This window comes from Anopheles bellator, chromosome X (assembly GCF_943735745.2).
Source record: "Anopheles bellator chromosome X, idAnoBellAS_SP24_06.2, whole genome shotgun sequence".
Classification (NCBI taxonomy): domain Eukaryota; kingdom Metazoa; phylum Arthropoda; class Insecta; order Diptera; family Culicidae; genus Anopheles; species Anopheles bellator.
In genome coordinates this window covers 5,108,113-5,126,931 of record NC_071287.1, presented here as the reverse complement: position 1 = coordinate 5,126,931, position 18,819 = coordinate 5,108,113, and the positions used below count along the sequence as shown (strand labels likewise).

General features: G+C 47.2%; 3 protein-coding genes across 3 annotated transcripts; 2 read left to right on the top strand and 1 right to left on the bottom strand.

The window, feature by feature from the left end:
* Positions 1-1,973: 1,973 nt before the first annotated feature.
* Positions 1,974-3,876, top strand: LOC131213311 (uncharacterized). Its single transcript, XM_058207329.1, has 2 exons — positions 1,974-2,479; positions 2,545-3,876. Exons 1-2 carry the CDS (start codon positions 1,979-1,981, stop codon positions 2,956-2,958), a joined length of 915 nt encoding a protein of 304 aa, XP_058063312.1. The 5' UTR covers positions 1,974-1,978; the 3' UTR covers positions 2,959-3,876.
* A 2,439-nt stretch (positions 3,877-6,315) lies between these two features.
* On the bottom strand, positions 6,316-10,069 carry LOC131213502 (proton-associated sugar transporter A). Its single transcript, XM_058207554.1, has 5 exons — positions 9,332-10,069; positions 8,780-9,249; positions 7,189-8,521; positions 6,826-7,131; positions 6,316-6,739 (listed from the first exon to the last, which is right to left on the bottom strand). The coding sequence occupies exons 2-5, from the start codon at positions 9,007-9,009 to the stop codon at positions 6,506-6,508; spliced, it is 2,103 nt and encodes a 700-aa protein (XP_058063537.1). The 5' UTR covers positions 9,010-9,249; positions 9,332-10,069; the 3' UTR covers positions 6,316-6,505.
* A 3,508-nt stretch (positions 10,070-13,577) lies between these two features.
* LOC131213172 (synaptic vesicle glycoprotein 2B-like) lies at positions 13,578-18,749 on the top strand. The gene is made up of 9 exons (XM_058207154.1): positions 13,578-14,795; positions 14,875-15,117; positions 16,252-16,414; positions 16,513-16,737; positions 16,818-16,956; positions 17,023-17,491; positions 17,558-17,717; positions 17,782-17,909; positions 17,983-18,749. The coding sequence occupies exons 1-9, from the start codon at positions 14,792-14,794 to the stop codon at positions 18,036-18,038; spliced, it is 1,587 nt and encodes a 528-aa protein (XP_058063137.1). The 5' UTR covers positions 13,578-14,791; the 3' UTR covers positions 18,039-18,749.
* Positions 18,750-18,819: the final 70 nt, after the last annotated feature.

Genomic DNA, 18,819 nt, shown 5'->3' with positions numbered 1-18,819 from the left:
TACTGCGTAGAATGGAAAACTCCAATTCGAAACCGATATATGCTGGTCGGAATAGTAGCATGCGGAACGGAAGCATGCTGCCTTAAAAGCTGCTGACAGGTATTTTGAAACAATAAATTGACTGACATCACAATTAATTAAGGGCTTAAATTTGCTTCAATTAAATTGCTTAAGCACGTCTGGCCTTTACATGAAATGATATTTATTGTTGCTTCTCACACTGTTCCAACGCTTAGCTCGGTGATTTTAATTCCGTATAGTACGTAGGCCGCTGATAGAATGCTCTGCAGAACGACGCCTTTCTCGATAAGTCATGTAGAGTTGTTCCAGAGTAAATTTGAATTTTTCGTCAACTTGTCGCCTGCTAAAGTAATCGTCCTTTGTGATTCGTCGTCCATTCTCAACCTTCATTCTTCCGTTTATACTTTTTCTCGTAATCTTCTATTTACTTTTTTATATTTTTGTAGTTAGTCGTTTGTGGACTTCAGTTTTCTTTTCAAATTTCATGTTCGCACCTTTGGAATGCCTTTGTGTTATCCTGCTAGTACCTTGCATCATAACTGTTTGGTTCCATTTTCTCTTAGGTTGCATGTTTTCATATAAAAGAATTTTCCATTGACATATTCCTGTAATTTTGGTAATATATTTTTAATTTTCCCCTTTACATTCTGTTCTTCTGTTTCTGTTTTTACATTGGCCGGGTTTTTTCGCCTTTTCCTTCTTCTTCTTCTTTTTTCTTCACCATGAGGAGTAACTAAGGAACGCAGGAAAGTTCTCGTTTACTCCGAACGTGAGTTGAACACTTTCCTTTCTCGCGAAGTGTCTTTTCCTCCGATCTTTTCCGATTTTGATGATTTCTTTCGTTTTTTCTCTCATTTATTCATCTAAGTTGCTTATTCTATATGACTGAATTTTCAATAACATTTTTTTGCGGGATTTGTAAAAAAATGATTTATAAGCAAGTATTTCTTATATCAGTTCATGAATCCTCAGTTAGTGAAATTTGTTATTGGTATTTTAATGAACCTGGCATGTGCCGGAAATCTCTTGTTTCAACCTGTATTAGAGTAATCTTAATAAAAACATGGGCGGTGGCTCGTGATGCTTGGAACGCTTCAAGCAGTCATTGAAGCGTTCCGATTTCATCAATTTAAAGCAAAATATTATAACTTGAAACTATGTCTAATTTTCACATTTTTTTATGCACTAATTTTGAAAACATCTTATTTTCTCAAACTTATAAACAATAATAAGTTTATTATTATTCTGCTTTTTCGAAAATGAAACGGCTGCGTCAATGAAATGTCATCGGCACACCTACATGCATATCTTCTCGTACATCTATTCCGAATACGGAAAAAGGCTATGGTTGAAGCGTTAGCGGCATTTGACGTACATTGGCAAAATATTTGATACTTCGTCTCGCGTTTGCCGGCTATTCGCCGGACCAATTCTGAATCATCAACCCACGAAGTGAGTATCGGTGATAGGCTAACTTCAACTTCGGTGCAAACGCAATCAAAACGGCAATTTAATCATGGACATGACCGTAAGTAAATGTGAAAATCGTAGCAACATTCTTGTGAGATGTTGCTATGACAAAAAGGAATCTAGGTCATCAACTACGTCTAAACGGCTTTCTGCTGCTGAAACAAGGAGAAAGCAAGAACAAAATATGCCGAACTTTACACCAACGCTAGCTCCGAAAGTCATACGACAGCAAGTATGTCGTGCACCACAACTCCTTTCTCGTGCCATCCCTCAGGACAATGCAGCCACCGAGCCTGTCCCTCACCAGCAGGCATTGCAAAATCATAATCAACAATTTCTTTCCAGCAAGTAAATAAATAGCTTGAATTTGCCATTAGTAAAGTATGTGAGCAATAACGTTGTTTTTGTACACAATTATAGGCATTTGGACCGCACCTTCTTGACCAATTCTTGTAGTCGTCAGAGCACGAGTAACAGCAAGCACAGTATGGAACTGGATGATAATTTGAGCACAACCTCAACATCTACAGATAGCACAAATTGTGAGGAAAAAAGTTCGACAGGTTCAGAACCAGTTCGACAAAATGGCGTTCTCAGCGATTTGCCATCTACAAGTATGGCTAAAAAAGGCAAAGTACAAATCTACCAACATCATAACGAAAACAACATCGAGCCTCAGAGCGTAACTTTCAGAAATTGCTCTAATGAAATTGCTGCTACCATACAGCGACTTGCTGCCAGGAAATTCGCCACCAACGTACCAACCAACATTATAAAGAAAACAACAGAAAGCACAACTCTCCCTGTCAAGGAACTGCGTGCATTGCATGAGTTAGTTCCTTCTTTACAAACTTACGAAGTACGAAATGATCCTTTCCTACCCTTGTTGAATGAAAGACATGTAAAACGTCCGAGAGTTGCTTATGCGGATGGGACTGAGGATATCATTCCGTCTGGTGCAAAAAAGCGTAAATGTTATCGCAAATCGGTAAGAAAATTTTTGCAATTTTATAACCCTTGTGGCTAATCCTAATTGCAACGTAAAATTTGCAGATTCCTTATCATTTACTTCTCGCGCCTATTATGAACCTTGACGACCATATGCTCGCATACGTTAGTGGCAATAGTCGTAGTAATGGTTCGGATCATACAGAGAATTCGGATCAAAAAGGGAACAAACTACAGGACCGTGATATCAGCTCATTATCTAAAAGCAATGATGAGATGAAAAAAATCACTAACCCGTTACCGACTACTAGTTCAACGATCAACGTTCAGAACAACGATCAAAATATTAAAGAAATCAACCCAACAACATCAGCGAATAGTACAGCGTCACAAATCCCACGTGACCCTCGTCTTCGTTTGCGAACCAAAATAAATTATTCGGACACGAAACGTAACAAGGCACGCAAAGATCAAAAAGGAAATCAAAAGGCAAAATCAACCATCGCTGGCAAAAAGTGAACAACAAGGTGATCCGGTACCTGTAGAAGAGAAGCAATGTGAGTATTCAGATAATGTAAGCAATCTTTTCAGCGATCTTCCATCTACAATTAAGACTGAAAGGATAAAAGCACAAACGTACCAACGCCATAATGAAAACAATATCAAAACTCATAAATATACCCCTAATGCCACTTATAAAAAAAACGCATAAATGAAATGCTATCAGGAAATATGGCTTCGACGTAAGACCAAACAACATTGAAAGGAAATCAACAGTTAGATCCTTATGCGGATGGTTTTGAGTATATCATTCCGTCCGGTGCAAAAAAGCATAAATGTTAAAAGCATAAACCAGTATGGAAAAAGCTCAATTTTATTGCTCTCTGCGACTAGCCGTTAATGTAAAGTTCAATTTGCCGAATCCTTATCATTTACTTCTCATGTTTACTACAAAACTTGGCAACAATATGGCTTCATACTTTAATGGCAACAGTTGTAGTAATAGCTATGATCAGAACAAGCAACAGAAACTTGACATAATCAGATCATCATCTAGTAGCAATGATGAAGCGAAAGGCATCAGACATCAGTCCGTTACCGACTACTAGTTACAATGATCAAAATATTAAAGAAATCTACCCAACAACTTCAGTGATCAGTACAGCGCGTCCATTCCCACGTGACTCTCGTCTTCGCTTTCGAACCAAAAAAAAAATCGGACCCAAAACGTTATAAGCCACGAAAGATCAAAGGGAAATCAAAAAGAAAAAAACAACCAAACCATTATTTGCCACAGACGAATTTGCGAGACATGAACACAGCGATCACAGTTACAACTAAATGACTAAAATTGAATTTTGTGTTCCTATTGTCGACATTATTTTTGATCTCCATAGATATATAGACAAAACACATCTATCAATTTTTTTGAGGTAATTCTGGTAAAACGATAACTATTTGTAAACATTTCCAAATTGCTTAGATCGTGAGTACAAGCGTTAGTTATAGGATGGAATTTAATTCAACATACTAACAATAATTTTAATCGTTTTTTTACTGTTTGCTATTTCACTATTTCACTGTGTTTACATGTTTGTATTATTTGATGTTAAATTTACCTTCTTTTTACGGTGTTCTATGAACGCGTTATTATATTATTTTTTATCAAATTTGTGTCTTACTATACAAATCAATACGAATCTTACACAAATTTCTCGTTAACACTTGGTTAAATAAACACTTGTAAAATGGAAATACGCTTTTCTCACTACTTAGTACGTGTATTTCCGCGACAATCATTCTGTGTATTTGTGAATATATTCCTTACAACCAAAGTTCGCATGACTAGAAATGAACGGTCCAACGCGAAGTCAAAACATCACATGAAACAAAAATCCCCATCTATACAAAGAGTTTGTTGCGATCAACTTCTCTGAAAACTAACTAACCATCGTAAAAATATGGCTACCATTTTATGTTTTCCTTGAGGTGAATTTGATTAGCTTAGTTTTTTAAGCTTTTTTTGTGCCATTGTGCCTTTCTTTAATCGTAGAAAGTGGTAATAGTTTGAGATAGAGTCACCAGTCTCGTCACGTCACATAATTTGATTGGAGTATGTTTTGTATTTTTTTTCTGTATATTTCTGTACTATATATAGAGCGCTGTACCGAGAGTTGCCGATGTTAGAGAGTTCATGTCACGAAGCTAATTATACACAAAAGGCGATATTTGTTCAGTAGCGAACTACCTTAAATTTTCTAAACTTACGAACTACCTACTTTAAACTAACCTAAAACCAACAGATAAACGAGATAGAAACAGTAACCTTCACGGGATCACTCGTTTTTGGAAAGGATGGACTGTTTTGTTTTGTTTCGTAGAGGAATAGTTTTGTGAAAGATATTATATTTAATGGGTTTTGTTCTAAATTAACAGCCTTGTTTAATTTTTTCTTAAGTACGATAAGTATATCGATATGATTTTGCTTCATGGGGCGTTTTGCTTTTGTTTTTTGCTTCACATAATTGAGGCATTGAAAACATTATGCCACCACTATCAGTGGGCTTAAATTGTTTTCAGTATTCATTACTACGCAAGGTGATTAATTAAGAAATCAAATTTAAATGACAAACCCACCACTGCCAACGGTATGTGATAGATTGATAGTAACAAAGATCCAACGAATTGACAGAATTGAAACGAAAGTGACAATCAAGAAATGTAATGAAAAATTGGGCGTATTTGGATTATGGGAATCGGAACAACTTAACATATTAAGAAAGTTGCGGCAAATATTATTCGTTTACTTTTACGGACAGGTACAGCCAATTCAATAACAGAATTGGCATTCGTAAGCAGGCATCATTTCGAAGCCAATTCGAAAACATTTAGTGGTTAGGCATCTCAGTAAGCTAGAAGGCTTCCAAGAGGCAATGCCAGACCACTTACAGGTCAGGCATTTTCCTGTATTTTGCCATGTTTTGCCAGATCAAACACACAAGTTTTTAACCAACAAGGTTAAAGTATCAATTAATGAATCATTAGTCTCTTACCCCAATTCCTCTCGGATTTAGAAACAGGCATTTATTCACTCCAGAGCTGGTTCCACTGCGTGTGTTTTGTTTTATCAGTGTTTAGCTGATGCTATCCTTTCTCATAACATAGTTATTAATGTATATGCTAGCAGGCATGCGTAAGGCAGAATAGCAGACATTTTTTCGTGCAATAGCTACCAGCACGACATGTGGGGTCGGTAGCTTTATCTGAATGAGGAAGTTTTTTTTTCTTTTTGAATAAGCCATTTTAAAACCAAACTTTGAATAACTGATCTACCATTAGAAATGGAATATGTATTTTATAAAATTGAAAGATTCTATTGAAAAGTGAATTGAAATGAAATGAAATTTGAAATGACTCTAACCACAACAAACTGTGTTTTTAACTTAATAACTATCCGAACTGTAATCAAGTTGATCGAGTGTGCGCTCAAGTCTCGGTAGAGGGCAGTCATTTGAAAATCGTAGTAACCTATGGAAAAATATTCTCCTGCGACTAAATGTTTGATTACGCCAGTTTATCAGGTGACTGTGAAAACTGTGAAAGTTACGGTTAATTAATTCGATTTCATTGCAGATTTGTGTTATTTCAGATGTTATTTCAATCAAACAACTCTTTGCCTAACAGGTAGTCTACAGTGTTTTGCTGCTTTATATTTCATGCAGTTCTTTCGTCAACGATGGTGCAGGTGCACAGATGAAACATCAATAAAGGAAAAATACGTATGCTTGGTTAGTTGAGTAGGCGCATCATTGATAGTAACGACCATTTATTAGTAAGTAGTGTTGTATAGCGTATAGTTTCTTTTTCGAGTGGGTTATGAACATTGTGGGCTGAGAGTGGAAGCGTTGCGTATTGCTTCACGGATTCATCAGCCTATAAGCGTAAACACACATTCACAACGCGGCATTTGAATAGGGATAACAGTGACGGCAGTCACCGGGTAGACGAATAACGAACACGTAACCGAGTGTGGTGAAACAGGGGGCTAGATTGTTTGGAATGTGTTTTATAACTCTAAGTACATTACTTGCGTCGCCGCCAGTGCCCCGCAGAAGCTGAGCAGTGCGGCCACGGCGACCACGGTCGTCGTTGTGCCGGTCCAGGTAACGATCGATCCCATGCAGATGGACAATACGAACTGTGCCAGAAACACCATACTGCTGACGATGGCCACATCCGTACCCAGCCCTCGGACGGCCACGTTCGACTGCTTCACCGCTCCCTCGTCCTCGACCTCGAACTAGGGTGAAACAGAGTAAGTGCGTTACCACTAGCGTGTTTGGGCAGATGTGTCCCAGGAGCACTACTACTATCCCTAATTCTTACTTTTCCTTCCAGGTGGTAGTGGGCCACTAGCAGGTACGGCATGGTGAACAGGGTCGAATACATGACGCCAGCGGTCCAACTGAACACGATGACACCAACCCGGTGCTTGGAAAGCGCCATCAACGTCATGCCACAGCAGTAGAAGAGCAACCCACCGACGTAGACGCGGCGTGCCCGGAACCGCTGGATTAGACGCTCGATCAGCAGCGAGTAGCACGCGCAGGATAGCGAGTACATCGCCATGCCCCAGCACCCGAATCGGACGCCCGCTTCGTACAGCAAATACTCCTCGGTACCGTCCAGGGCCTGCAATGAAAGCACGGTGTAGGCGCGGGCACCTTGTCCCCTGTTGGCCCGTCTTACCTTCGGATCGCCCCTGAAGACGGCCTCTCCGACAAAGTCGGTAAAGTAGAGCGAGTAGCAGACATGGGCCATCCAGCAGAAGAGATTGGTCAGGCACAGCATCCGTAGCGAGTGCGGCATGTAGACGATAGACATCAGGTACGTGGCTAGGGTAGCAGCCGGTTGTGGGCAGTCATCTGCAGCCAGCGCACCAGCGGGGCCCAGTGTTCCATGGCCAGCTTCCGGCGATTTGGTTGCGCTACGGTTGAAGCTTGTCTCGGCGAAGTTACCACCGGGAAGCACGTCGTACGACGAGGAGGACTTAACCGGCACGGTATGCTGAGTCGGCGGTAGGGCGAGCATCGTGTTTCGACGCTGCTTGGTACACGGGGGCAGCTGCAGACCGGCATCGTTGGCGAAGTCACCCGGCTGGCCAGCCATGGCACCGTACGACTCCGTGTCGTTCCGCTCGGTTAACCCTCGGCTCTGGCACTCCGACGGGGCGTCCGACGGCAAGGAAGCCGTTGTTGGTGGCGGTGGCTGCCGTTCGAGCTCCTGCTCCAGTATCGAGAGTGGGATCTCGCTGAAACTGGTGACGGTGCACAGCACGCACACGATGAAGATGATCGTGATGAGCGAGAAGACGGCCCGCACGTGTCCCCCGAACGCCACACCCAGTGACGTGTTGTCCCAGTCGATACCGCCCAGCGAGTAGCCCATAAATCCGCCCAGCCCCGCCATAATGGTGAAGGTGGACAGACCGCGCGCATGGTCCTCCGGAACCGTCACGTCCAACAGGAACGCCCGCGACGGACTCTGGCAGGCATCCGCGTTGAAGTCGAGCATCATCGTCCCGACGATGGTGAAGAAGATGCCCCACGGGTGACGCGGTCGGTGTGCGACCGGCTGCTCCGCTGTAGACGCTGCCTCCAACTTTGTCTCTGACGCGGTCGATCGGTGGGCCAGTGGTACCGGGAGTGAGGGGCCTAAACTGCCGGTGTCGTTGCCGACGGCGAACGACGTTGCGTTAGTGCCGTTGAAGTCGCCCATCGCGTAGCCGAGATCCTCCCCGTTTGGCACTAGCAGCAGCCCCAGCAGTACACCCACCGAGAGGAGCAAGATGAACGGTCGCCGCCGCCCAAGGCTGCTGCGACAGTGGTCGCTCATCGAACCGAACAGCGGCGTCAGAAAGAAGCCAATCAACGGCGATAAACACCACACCAGGGTCATATGCTGATGCTCGACGCCTATTTTCAGCAAGGTCGGCGAAACGAAGGCAGTCTCGGCAGCGTACGAAAACTCGATGCCCATGACTGCCGCCGATATGCGGACCAGCTCCAGCCGAGTTTTGTGCCTACCCGTGGCCGGTATGGGGATATGGATGGGAGAGAAAGAGAGAAAGCGCGCAGTCAGGGAAGCGGATAAGAGTTGGACGACGCTGCACATGACGGGCCCAACTAATCCTCAACCCGAATCCGAAATTGCGTAAGAAGAGAAGTGCTGGAACGATGAGCGATCAACGGTCCATACTGGTATCCCTCTTCGAGCGCGCTAACCTAACCTAAGCACAACCTCTGCTTCTTGGCCCCGGCTGCCCCGGCCGGACACTTACCGATAGATGTGCGAAAAGTCGACCGTGTTCTCGTTCCACTCGCCCCGCGAACCTCCGCCAACGGTATCGCCAGCCGCGGCGTTCGACGGACCGAGCGAGAACGTATCCAGCACGTACTGGCCGATGCCCCGAGGGTGCCGCTCGCGCCACCCGTTGTATCGCTCCCGGGTCCCATCCCGCCACTGATGCCACCGCCCGGCCCAACCCTGGTACTCCTCCAGCTTCTCCATGGCTAACGATTCACGGCGCGCACGGGTTTGATAGGGGGCTGATCCTGTGACGCGGGGATTTAGTTTTATTGGTGGCAGTAACGTATTGAACGTTATTGAAATGTATTGCCCGGAACGGCACTGTCGGGGCGCACGGTTGCACTGATTTCATTTGCCTTCTGGTCCGTGGGTTTACATTGCAAACTGGCGCTGGTCCGTCGCTCGACGCCCCATATTCTTGGCCAACGTCTTGGCGAAGGGCTGGAGTTGTGGTGGATGGAAAGGAAGAGCTTTTTGTTTTATTTCGGCATTGATGATGCGTTTTCATCGAAACCCAGCGCACCTCGTTCTCGCCGATCCTACTGGATCCCAATGAAGGAGTCCTGTCCACCAAACCTCTGGTTGCTTCACTACCGGTTTCGCTGGGGGCACTGCTTAGCCAACTACTTCGTTGGTTGGTGTTTCTCAACAGTGCTTGGACAGTTTTTAAACCATATCTACCTACATATCTATCCGGGCAGCGAGGAAGCAGTGTGTGGCTGCTAATTAGATTAAGCGCCAGGAAGAGTTTCCCGTACCCCGACGCACAAAACTTTTTCGATGTGTTACATCGTAGACCTGAGCGCCATTATACGTAAAGTGGGTGCGGGTTAATGGGATGTGTACAGTGATCCGCTGGCACCCTTCGCGGAACCGAGAGCAACCTAATGCACCGTTATTTATTGACTTTCTTTGCACTTTTTAATCCGATAGGAAACCGGACGTCTAAAGATTGTGTTTGCTCAAAGCTACCGATGACCGAAGATCGAACGCAGAATGTACCATCGCTGATCTAGCGGCCTGCTGGTGACTGGATACTTAATTAATCACTTGCGCGATATTCAGTCGTGTTAAAGCTGGAAAGCTCCAAGATCTACACACGATACACGCTTCATCGAGGACACTAGTTGGACACCACTACGAGGAGTGCTCCGGAGCCAGCACGATGACACGACCAGCTTCGGCAAGACACTGTTGCACACTCTGGCGGGCGGGTCCGCCAGTTAGATGTTTTCCTGGCCTCGAACGGCCTTCGAAGCGCTTATGGCTTAACAGCCACCGGCCCTGTGCCCGCCAGCCGTCGGCGAAGCACAGTGTTCGTTGCCATCGTCGTCGTCGTTGCCGCCATCGGCTCGATTACGCTTTCGTTCGCGGACTCACGGGCACGGGAACCAGAATTAGAAAACCAACCCATCTGCACACTGGTGCCCGGTGGTGTCCTCAAATGGAAAAGTTAACTTACGAAAAATTAATTTGCATACAACCAATGTTACTAGGAAGCGTAAGTAGGGTTCGAACATCGAGCGAAATTTAGATTTCTTTAACCAAATTTTGTATGATGCATAAAAAAAGTTAGAAGTTAAATACACGTACACAAATAGTAGTACGCAAGTTCAAGGTCCATACTACAAGGCCCCTCATTAAAAAACCCAAATGTCGGGCAAAAACCCGAAGAGTGGGCGAAGAATTCTTACGTAAGGGAAATAGGAAACGATGAAAGCACACAGGAGGCACGGGTTCAATTCTCATTAGCGCTGTTAGGGCTTCCCTGATTCGCTTCCTTAACATTAGAGCAAAAACATAATAAATACTTGAAAAGCAGGAAAACATCTGAAAACTAGAAAACATAATCTTATGGACAAAAAATAATCCGTTACAACTTAAATTAGAAATATAATTAAATTAAAAAAAATCAGTTATGGAACTTCCCATACTATTGTATGGGGAAAAAAATGGTTTCTATTTGTCGTACCAAATCTAGAGAAAATATTTTCGGACACCCATTCGTATGGAGCGATCCTACTGTGATCCGAAGGGGAGCCGATTGAAGCAAACTCTACAGGGCCGTCGTACGGGGGAAGGCCGCCCGAATGTAGGCAACTCCAAAGTAATGCCCGACGCTTTAGGGAGCGGATTGAACGGGCTGGTCACTAGCGTTCCATTGGAGGAAAAGGCACAAGATGTGCGATGTGCGATGGGCACGGGGAGCTTCATGTAGCGAAGCAATTGCAACAAAGCGAATAGAAACACACACAGGAGTCCAGCCTGTGGTGCTCATTATGAAGGATTTAAGTTTTGATGTGCTTCCTCCTTGGACAGCGTCAGTGTGTCCAAGTGTCTTACCCCCCTTCTGTATCTATGCTGATCGCCCAGTTTCACTTTCACGGCCTTCGCCTGCCAGTTTCACTTTCGGCACGTCGCTCCAAGTGCGCCATGCCCCACGAGTCCACTCTGCTCTACATTGGCAGAGCAAAATCTCTTGAGATCTAATTACGCTGCTTAGGGCCGTGGGACGGTTTGGTCTGCGGCTGCTACCCGGGGGTGGTAAAAGCCTCCTTGGACACTGTGTACTCATCAACTTCTGCTGTGACAAATGGAGCGACACGGCTGAGACAGGGTATCAATTTCTATCGAAGTTATTGACAACTTTCCGTCGGGGCCCGGGGCCAGGCAGACTTCAAGTACTATTCGAAACAGTGTTGGACAAAACCATGTACAGTTAAGCCTTCGTCTTCTGTTCCTGTTTTGGACCGGCAATGCAAACAGCGACAATATGTTAATCTCTGTTGCTTACCGTAACAGTGTGTTTTTACGGACGGCGTTGTTCTAGGGAATCGAACCCATGTTACTTGCGTGACAACGACTAGCGTTACTGTGGCGCTACACGAAGCGTGAAAACTGGCGTAAAATTAATGATTAATGTCAAACTGTTAACGCTTCGTGTGGCAGCAAAAATATAAAAACGAAACGTCAAACGTGTTTACGTTCGTGTTTTGGTCCGAGAAAATAGAAATAGAAGAGAAATTAATTGATTTCTGAATATTTTTTTGTGTTTTTTTTCGATTTTGTTGCTACACCAGCAAATAAGAAGTTATATTATTTTCTGTTTGTAAGCAAAGCGCATGCTAAAAGTATTTAAGCCTGGGTCTACGCCTCGGCCGACCCGTAAACGTTGTGACAGAAGCGTAGCAGTTTGGCATTAATCGTTAATGTCAAAAATATTACGTTACACATCGTCTGTCGCCACAGTTATAGAGTAAAATTTACATCTAAGACACATTGATGGGCAAGTGCAGATTATAATTGTGTGATTGAACAATTAAACATAATAATTGACCAAATTGATAAAACTAACCAGAATTACTCACGTACTTCTTCGACAACACCGAGTTGACAATTTTTGGTCCGATACTGTACAGTCGTAGTGGTTAACTGGTGGCTGAATGTCGGGGTCCCAACCGGCGTCCACTATAGTTCAGCTAGTTGAACCTCAACTAGGCAGCAGTGCGGTACGAATACCCCCGGGGATCCACGGAGGCCACGGAGCTTTCGGGCCGCCGGGCTTGCTCACATACACTGCAGCGCTTTACTAAAACCGAAATCAAAAATGTCCATGTGTCCAAGATTCGCTCGCGTGCGCTTCGTTGCTCCCGTGCACTTTGCTCGGGCTTAGCCAGTTCCGTAGCTGCAGAGACATTCTGTGTTTCTGTGTTTCGATTGGTTAGGAAAATGTCGGCAACTTTCAACAACATGGAAAAGGAACTTCCATTTAATGGACCCTCACCCTTGTCAGGCCGAGCATTAAGCGTCTGAGAAAAGTGAACCTCAGCAGGCCGCATGCATGCCGATGTGGGAAAAAAAGGAAAGTGTGAACTAGAGAGGGAAACTGAACCCATCTATCGACGCACGTAGTTCATATACCCAAGCACTGTAAGTGGCGCCTGAATTGAAGGAAGAATCGGAGATGGTGCAGGAATCCAGGAACCTGCAAAGTTCAGCACTTGAAACCGGGCAGAAGAGAGCCAGAAATGGCAAGAAGAAATTCTAATAATAACAAAGGATCGAATCTAGTTGCTAGTGGCGGTGTGATAGAGGTGGATGCAGCGGCGATGAAGCATCCGCTATAGTGTGGACGTTATGTGGCCAGGCGGCTGATCTCTCGAGCTCGAGCGCTACCTCGAGCCGATCAGCTGGCTCGAGGAAATAGTTCACCTTCCTTCTGGCACCGGCCACCGGCATGTTGTTGACGTTCGAGCTCGCGAGCGCCTCAGATACCCCTCAGACGTTGCAAGCGCGCGTCTGCGTCTGACGCGAGTGCATGATCACCGTGACACGATGGCAATCCACCGTTGTCGTCGTCGGCCCAGCCCAGCCCCGCGTGCAATTTGGCACGCTGAGCACGGGCTGTGCAATGGCGACAAAGCCATCACAGCACAGCGTTGGGATATCGGGATCGGAACCGGAACCGGGCGGGTGCGGCAGGTCCGGGGGCGATCAGCGCCCGGGGACTGCGGTGGTTATTTATAAAGTCCAATATTTCAAAACTTTGAAAGTCAAGTGCGCAGTACCTGACGCTCGACCCACAGCCACTCGTCCTCGTCGTCGTCGTCGTCGTCGTCGCCTGAAGCTCTCTGTTCGGTCGGACGTTTGGACGGTTTGGTCCGAGCTGTGTTCCTACAAGGGGCCGCCCCGGGTCGTGGTCGTATCGGTCTCGTTTGCTGGCCGATGGCCTTCCGCTTTCCGTTTCAGTGTAGAGCGTGCTCAGAGTGCGTTGACTGTCGATCGATCGAGGCGTGTCTCCGTGAGAAGCGCTCGTCCTGTACCGACTGGCGCCTCGAGTATCCTTGCTGTGAGGTGGTTCTTCCGTGGTGTTGATTTTGATCTATTTCCGTCCAGCCCAGTCCCCGCTTGGCCGAGATCTGATGGTTTGAACCCGCGCCGTTTGAACCTACCTGGTACCTGGTGCTAATTGGTTGAGTTCGCTTCCATGCGAAAGACGTGTATCTGCGACTGACTGACGAGAGCGTGTGGTCGGAAGGCACCTTTCAGCAACCTTTCAGCTTCCGTCAGCAGCAGCAGCAGCAGCAGAGAGTTCAGCGATCAACCATCAACCAAAACGTTCGACGTTCACCAGAACTCGAGTGGTCCACGCTGGACAGCAAGTGATAAATACGATTAACACGAAAAGCTAAGCTGACTCCAGTTCCAGACAAGTTCCCTCGGTGACTCGACGTGTGCTAGACCCGTACCCTTTTGTGCCGGGGAGCCGTAGAGTACAGTCGTAGAGTCGTGAGGGCCCGCTCTGCCGAACGCCTTCGATCGGGAGCTCGTGCACTCTAGAGAACGTAGGCGCGTTACATGTATCCAGCGATTGCGAGGCTCCACAACGTGGCTAGGCTCCGCTTCCGGGAACGCAACAACGGTCTGGTACAGTTCGGTTTCGTGTACTGTGCAAAAATGTGCAAGAAAAAATAATCCCCCGATAACTGGACGACAAACTGTGCCCCAGCACCCAGGAGTGGTGGACGTGGACTGTGGTGGACGTGGACCGTGGTGATCAGCGACCAGGTCCACGAAAGTGAGTTCCCGTGATCTCCAAAGTGTCCAGGTGAACATTGTGAAGACCCAGAAAAAAAAAACCAGACCAAAAGTTCAGTCGGGCAAGCTTGAACTTGGCCAGGATTCAGCGAACCACGCGAACCTGGAGGAAGATCTGGATCGGGGCGGTTCAACATTCACGTGGGAAAAGGCGTGTGTGCCTGCTACTGCTGAGCTGACTATTGAATCCCCTCGGAAACGTGAGTGAGTGCTAATCAATTCACCTGTGCCTTCTGGTCTGGCTTGTTGGGGCACCAAGCGGACGCAGACCCAGTGGCCCGTCTCTTTGTATCTTCTGCTAGAGCTAGAGCAAACCGATCGACGGACACGGTGTACGCGATCCCAAAACGGCGAACGTCGCGTGGGTGTCCAATTTGAGCCAACGATGGGTAAGTAGTAGACTGCGTGAGGGATTGCCCCGCTGCTGTTTTCAGTCCAGCGTGTCTCTGCTCTACCCGAACAACGCAGGAAACAACCCCGATGGAGCCAACACGGTAGACCTGCTGGAGAGTGGTGGCGTCGACTACGAGCAGGCACTGTCGCTGACGGGCTTCGGATGGTTCCACTACCGTTTGCTGGCCTTGTGCGGGCTCATCTATGCGAACACTGCGATCGGTGTGACCATAATTTCGTTCGTCCTGCCTTCCGCGACCTGCGTCTTCCAGATGACGTCCGAGGATAAGGGATGGCTAACGGCTGCACCGATGCTAGGTAACTGCCCTATCCATCGAAGATTTGGATCCTGATACGATACGATTACAATTCTGCAACCTATCTCGACAGTCGACAGTGTCCACAGTATCCGATCGGTACTCCCCAAATCCTCAAATTCTCACCTCAAGATTGCCGTGCGCTTGTTGGCATTTTGGGGGATGTAGATAGAGCGCTATACTGCCGGAACCAGAACCCGTTTGGCCCGGTATCATGTCGTGACCGGGTTGGCATGTACTAGGTGAAAGTGCAGTGCAGTGTATCTGTGCACATGGGCGGGCGGCTAAATATAGAGAGCGCATTAGAGGAAAAGGAATTCAATGTCGCGGCTCGAAAGCGCGACCGCCAAGAACACTGAGGCAAGCCACGAGCTACTTTCTCTGAGCGCTGAGACCAGTGAGCAGTGCGGGATAAACAATTTGAAATGCACGGTCTTTGTACGGCTAGAGGAAAAACAAAACACACGCATACAGTCGTTATTGGTGTGCTCTTGAAATGAGAAAACTAGACTAGAGTGCAAGGTGTTCAGCTCAAGATTAACATTATTTCATTTCAAAACGAGACGAGCTGTTTACGAGGCGTGCTGTTCCCGTCGCGGGATTCCCCAGCTGCCGCTACATCCATTCGGTTTGGATATTGTTTCCTGTCTGTAGTGTTTTTCCTTTGATGGAAACATTTAAATAGTAAGCTCATGATTCCACAACTATTTCCGTCAAAGGACCTACCTCACTGGGGGACTTTGAGCAGTGAAAAAGATGGAGCACTCTGAAGATACTGAGTACATGAAGTACTGTAATCACGAGTTGGGCGGGAAAGTTTTTATATTAGCTTATTAGATATGTCTTCCATACATTTTGCATGAAGTTGAAACCTTAGCTTTACTTACCAACGAAGACATAATATGCACTAATTTGTTCCATAAGTTCGCCCGCATAAACACAACGTTACAGAAAGCTACAGAGATTAAGATTGTCTCTGGGCAAGACCGCGGCCAACCTGACAATGTAGTACCGCTGTTCAACTAACCAGCAAGCAACTCTTGGACTCTCGACAACGCTCTCCCCTGTCACATTCTGAAGGTGGATCTTTTGTTTACTCTTCTGTCTTCTTGGTGTTGTGTGCCCGTGTGTGCAGGCATGGTAATTGGATCGTACTTCTGGGGCTGCCTGGCGGACACCAAGGGGCGGCGAGTGGTGCTCATCGTTGCCCTGCTACTGGACGGCATCATTGGGATTCTGTCTACTGCCTCGCAAAAGTTTCCACTCTTCATGTTTCTCCGGTTCATCAACGGCTTTGCGTAAGCGCACCGTAAGCACCGCTTACACGGAAACCGCTATCTAGCTTCCCCGGGGTCTTTCGCCCCCCCCCAAACTGTTCTTGCCTCTACCTCTCTAGCATAACTGGCGCGATGGGCATTTGCTTTCCGTACCTGGGCGAATTCCAGCCGACGGCCTACCGCGAGAAGATCCTCTGCTGGATGGAGCTCTTCTGGACGCTCGGCATCATCGTGCTACCGTGCATCGCCTGGCTCGTGATACCGTTGGACTTTCGGTTCCAAAGCCCCAGCGGCTTCCTGTTCAGCAGCTGGAACCTATTTGTGGCTCTCAGCGCCATACCCAGGTGAGTTGAGCACGGCGAGACAATCGCCGTACAGTCAAGGTACGGGAGCTCTCCAGCTCAAGTGTGTGGAATTTTTGCAGCCTGCTGCTCGGCCTTTGGCTGCTCTACTTTCCCGAGAGCCCGAAGTTTTTGATCGAATGTGGCGAGGAGGAGCTGGCGATTGAAATACTCAAGGACATGTACCACATCAATACGGGGTGCGTTCGGGACGACTACCCGGTAAGTGACCAAACGAGCAAACGTTCAGCAGCGACGAGTGTATAGATCCGACACCTTTCTGTATAGATCACTGGACTGAAGGAGCGGGAAAAGGGCAACACCATCATGGAGACCCACAAGCGCTCGATCCGGACCTTCAGCATGCACAAGCCGAAGCACATGAAGATTCTGCTCGGCGAAATCTGGGAGCAAACGAAGGCACTGTGCGGGCCACAGTTCCGGCGCAACACGGTGCTGGCGTGCATGATCCAGTTCGGCATCACCACCAGCTACTACACGCTGATGATCTGGTTCCCGGAGCTGTTCGGGCGGTTCGAGGAGTACGAGAAGCGCTACCCGAACGCGTCCGTCTCCGTGTGCGACGTGTCGTCGGTCGTGCTGGAGAACGTCAACGGCACGCTGGTGGACGACTTCTGTGGCACTGAGATCGACACGAAGGTGTACTGGCACACGCTGCTGCTGGGGTTCGCCTGCATCCCGACCAGCTTCTGGTTGCCCCTGTGCGTCCACCGACTCGGTGCCAAATTTTTCCTAAGTAGGTACACCAGACCTGCTGTGTCTTGGGAACCCTATACTAACCAGTCGGTGTGGTTTCCGCCAGTTTTCAGCCTGATGGTGGCCGGTGCCGTAACGGTGGGGCTCTCGTACGTCCACAACTCCACCCAGAACCTGCTGTTGTCCTGCATTTTCGAAGCACTAACATCGATGGGCATCAGCACCGTCTACTGCGTGATGGTGGATCTCTTCCCGACCAACCTGCGGTAAGAGGCGGCCCCCGATTGCCCTCGCCAAGTCCAACTGACCGAATTTCATCCTCCCCGACAGGGTGATGGCCGCTGCTCTCTCGCTCACGTGCGGACGTGGAGGTGCTCTGCTCGGGAACATACTGTTCGGGTTTCTGGTGGATCTCAACTGCTCCATCCCGGTGGTGCTGTTTTCCGCTATGCTTTTCGGTAAGTGGCGGTAGCGAGTGGCGAGACCCAAGCTCGACCTACTAATTCCCAGCGGACCTACTTTCACTTTCAGGGAGTGCGATTCTGTGCTTTTTCCTGCCCAACACGGGCAGCAAGGCGCTCGAGTAGGATTCCCGATATTGCTACGTGCTACGTGAAACGGCCCCTTGGAAACGGCTGGCGCCTGGAAGACCTGGCATTGTACAGACGTGGCGTCAGGCAACACCGCCCAGTTGTAGTAAGGGTGTCCAAATCTATACATTACATAATACGTATATGTTCTTTAACAAGCTGGCCGTTGTCGGACACGTCGAACAGTCTTGAGTACTTGACCGGCGTTCGGACCAGCTTAGGATGAGGTAGTGGATCAATGTGGAAGTGAAAAGCAACACCGGAGCAGCCCCTCTTTTGGAACGGCTATGGAACACTGGGCGGAATTCAGTGACGTTGCGATTCCCGGTGTAGCGTATTTAATAACAGAAGTATTCTTTTATTAGTACTAAAGCAAACAATCTAGTAACTAAGGTGCTTGATAAGAAGCAAGAAGAACTACTACTACTACTACTACTACTACTACTACTACTACGGTGCTGGTGGAGATGGCGGTGGTCGTGAGAGTTTTTTCGGTTTTGTGATCCAAAAACAACACACAAACACGCGATACGTGTTGCTGTGTGTTGTGCCCTAGCAGTGACATTAACGCTAAAATTCCACAGTAACCTGTAGCACCTGTCAACTAAAAACCGGTAGCAGCGGCCCTCGAGTTGTGTGCCACGCCTGCGTACGTGGACGGGGGGGAAAGAAAAAGAAACATAACCAAAAATAAAAAGAAACGTTACTTCAGACAGATCACCTTTATTTCACTTGCCGAGCGAGCCGGCAAACTCCGTTAAGCTCTGGTTCTAGTGTC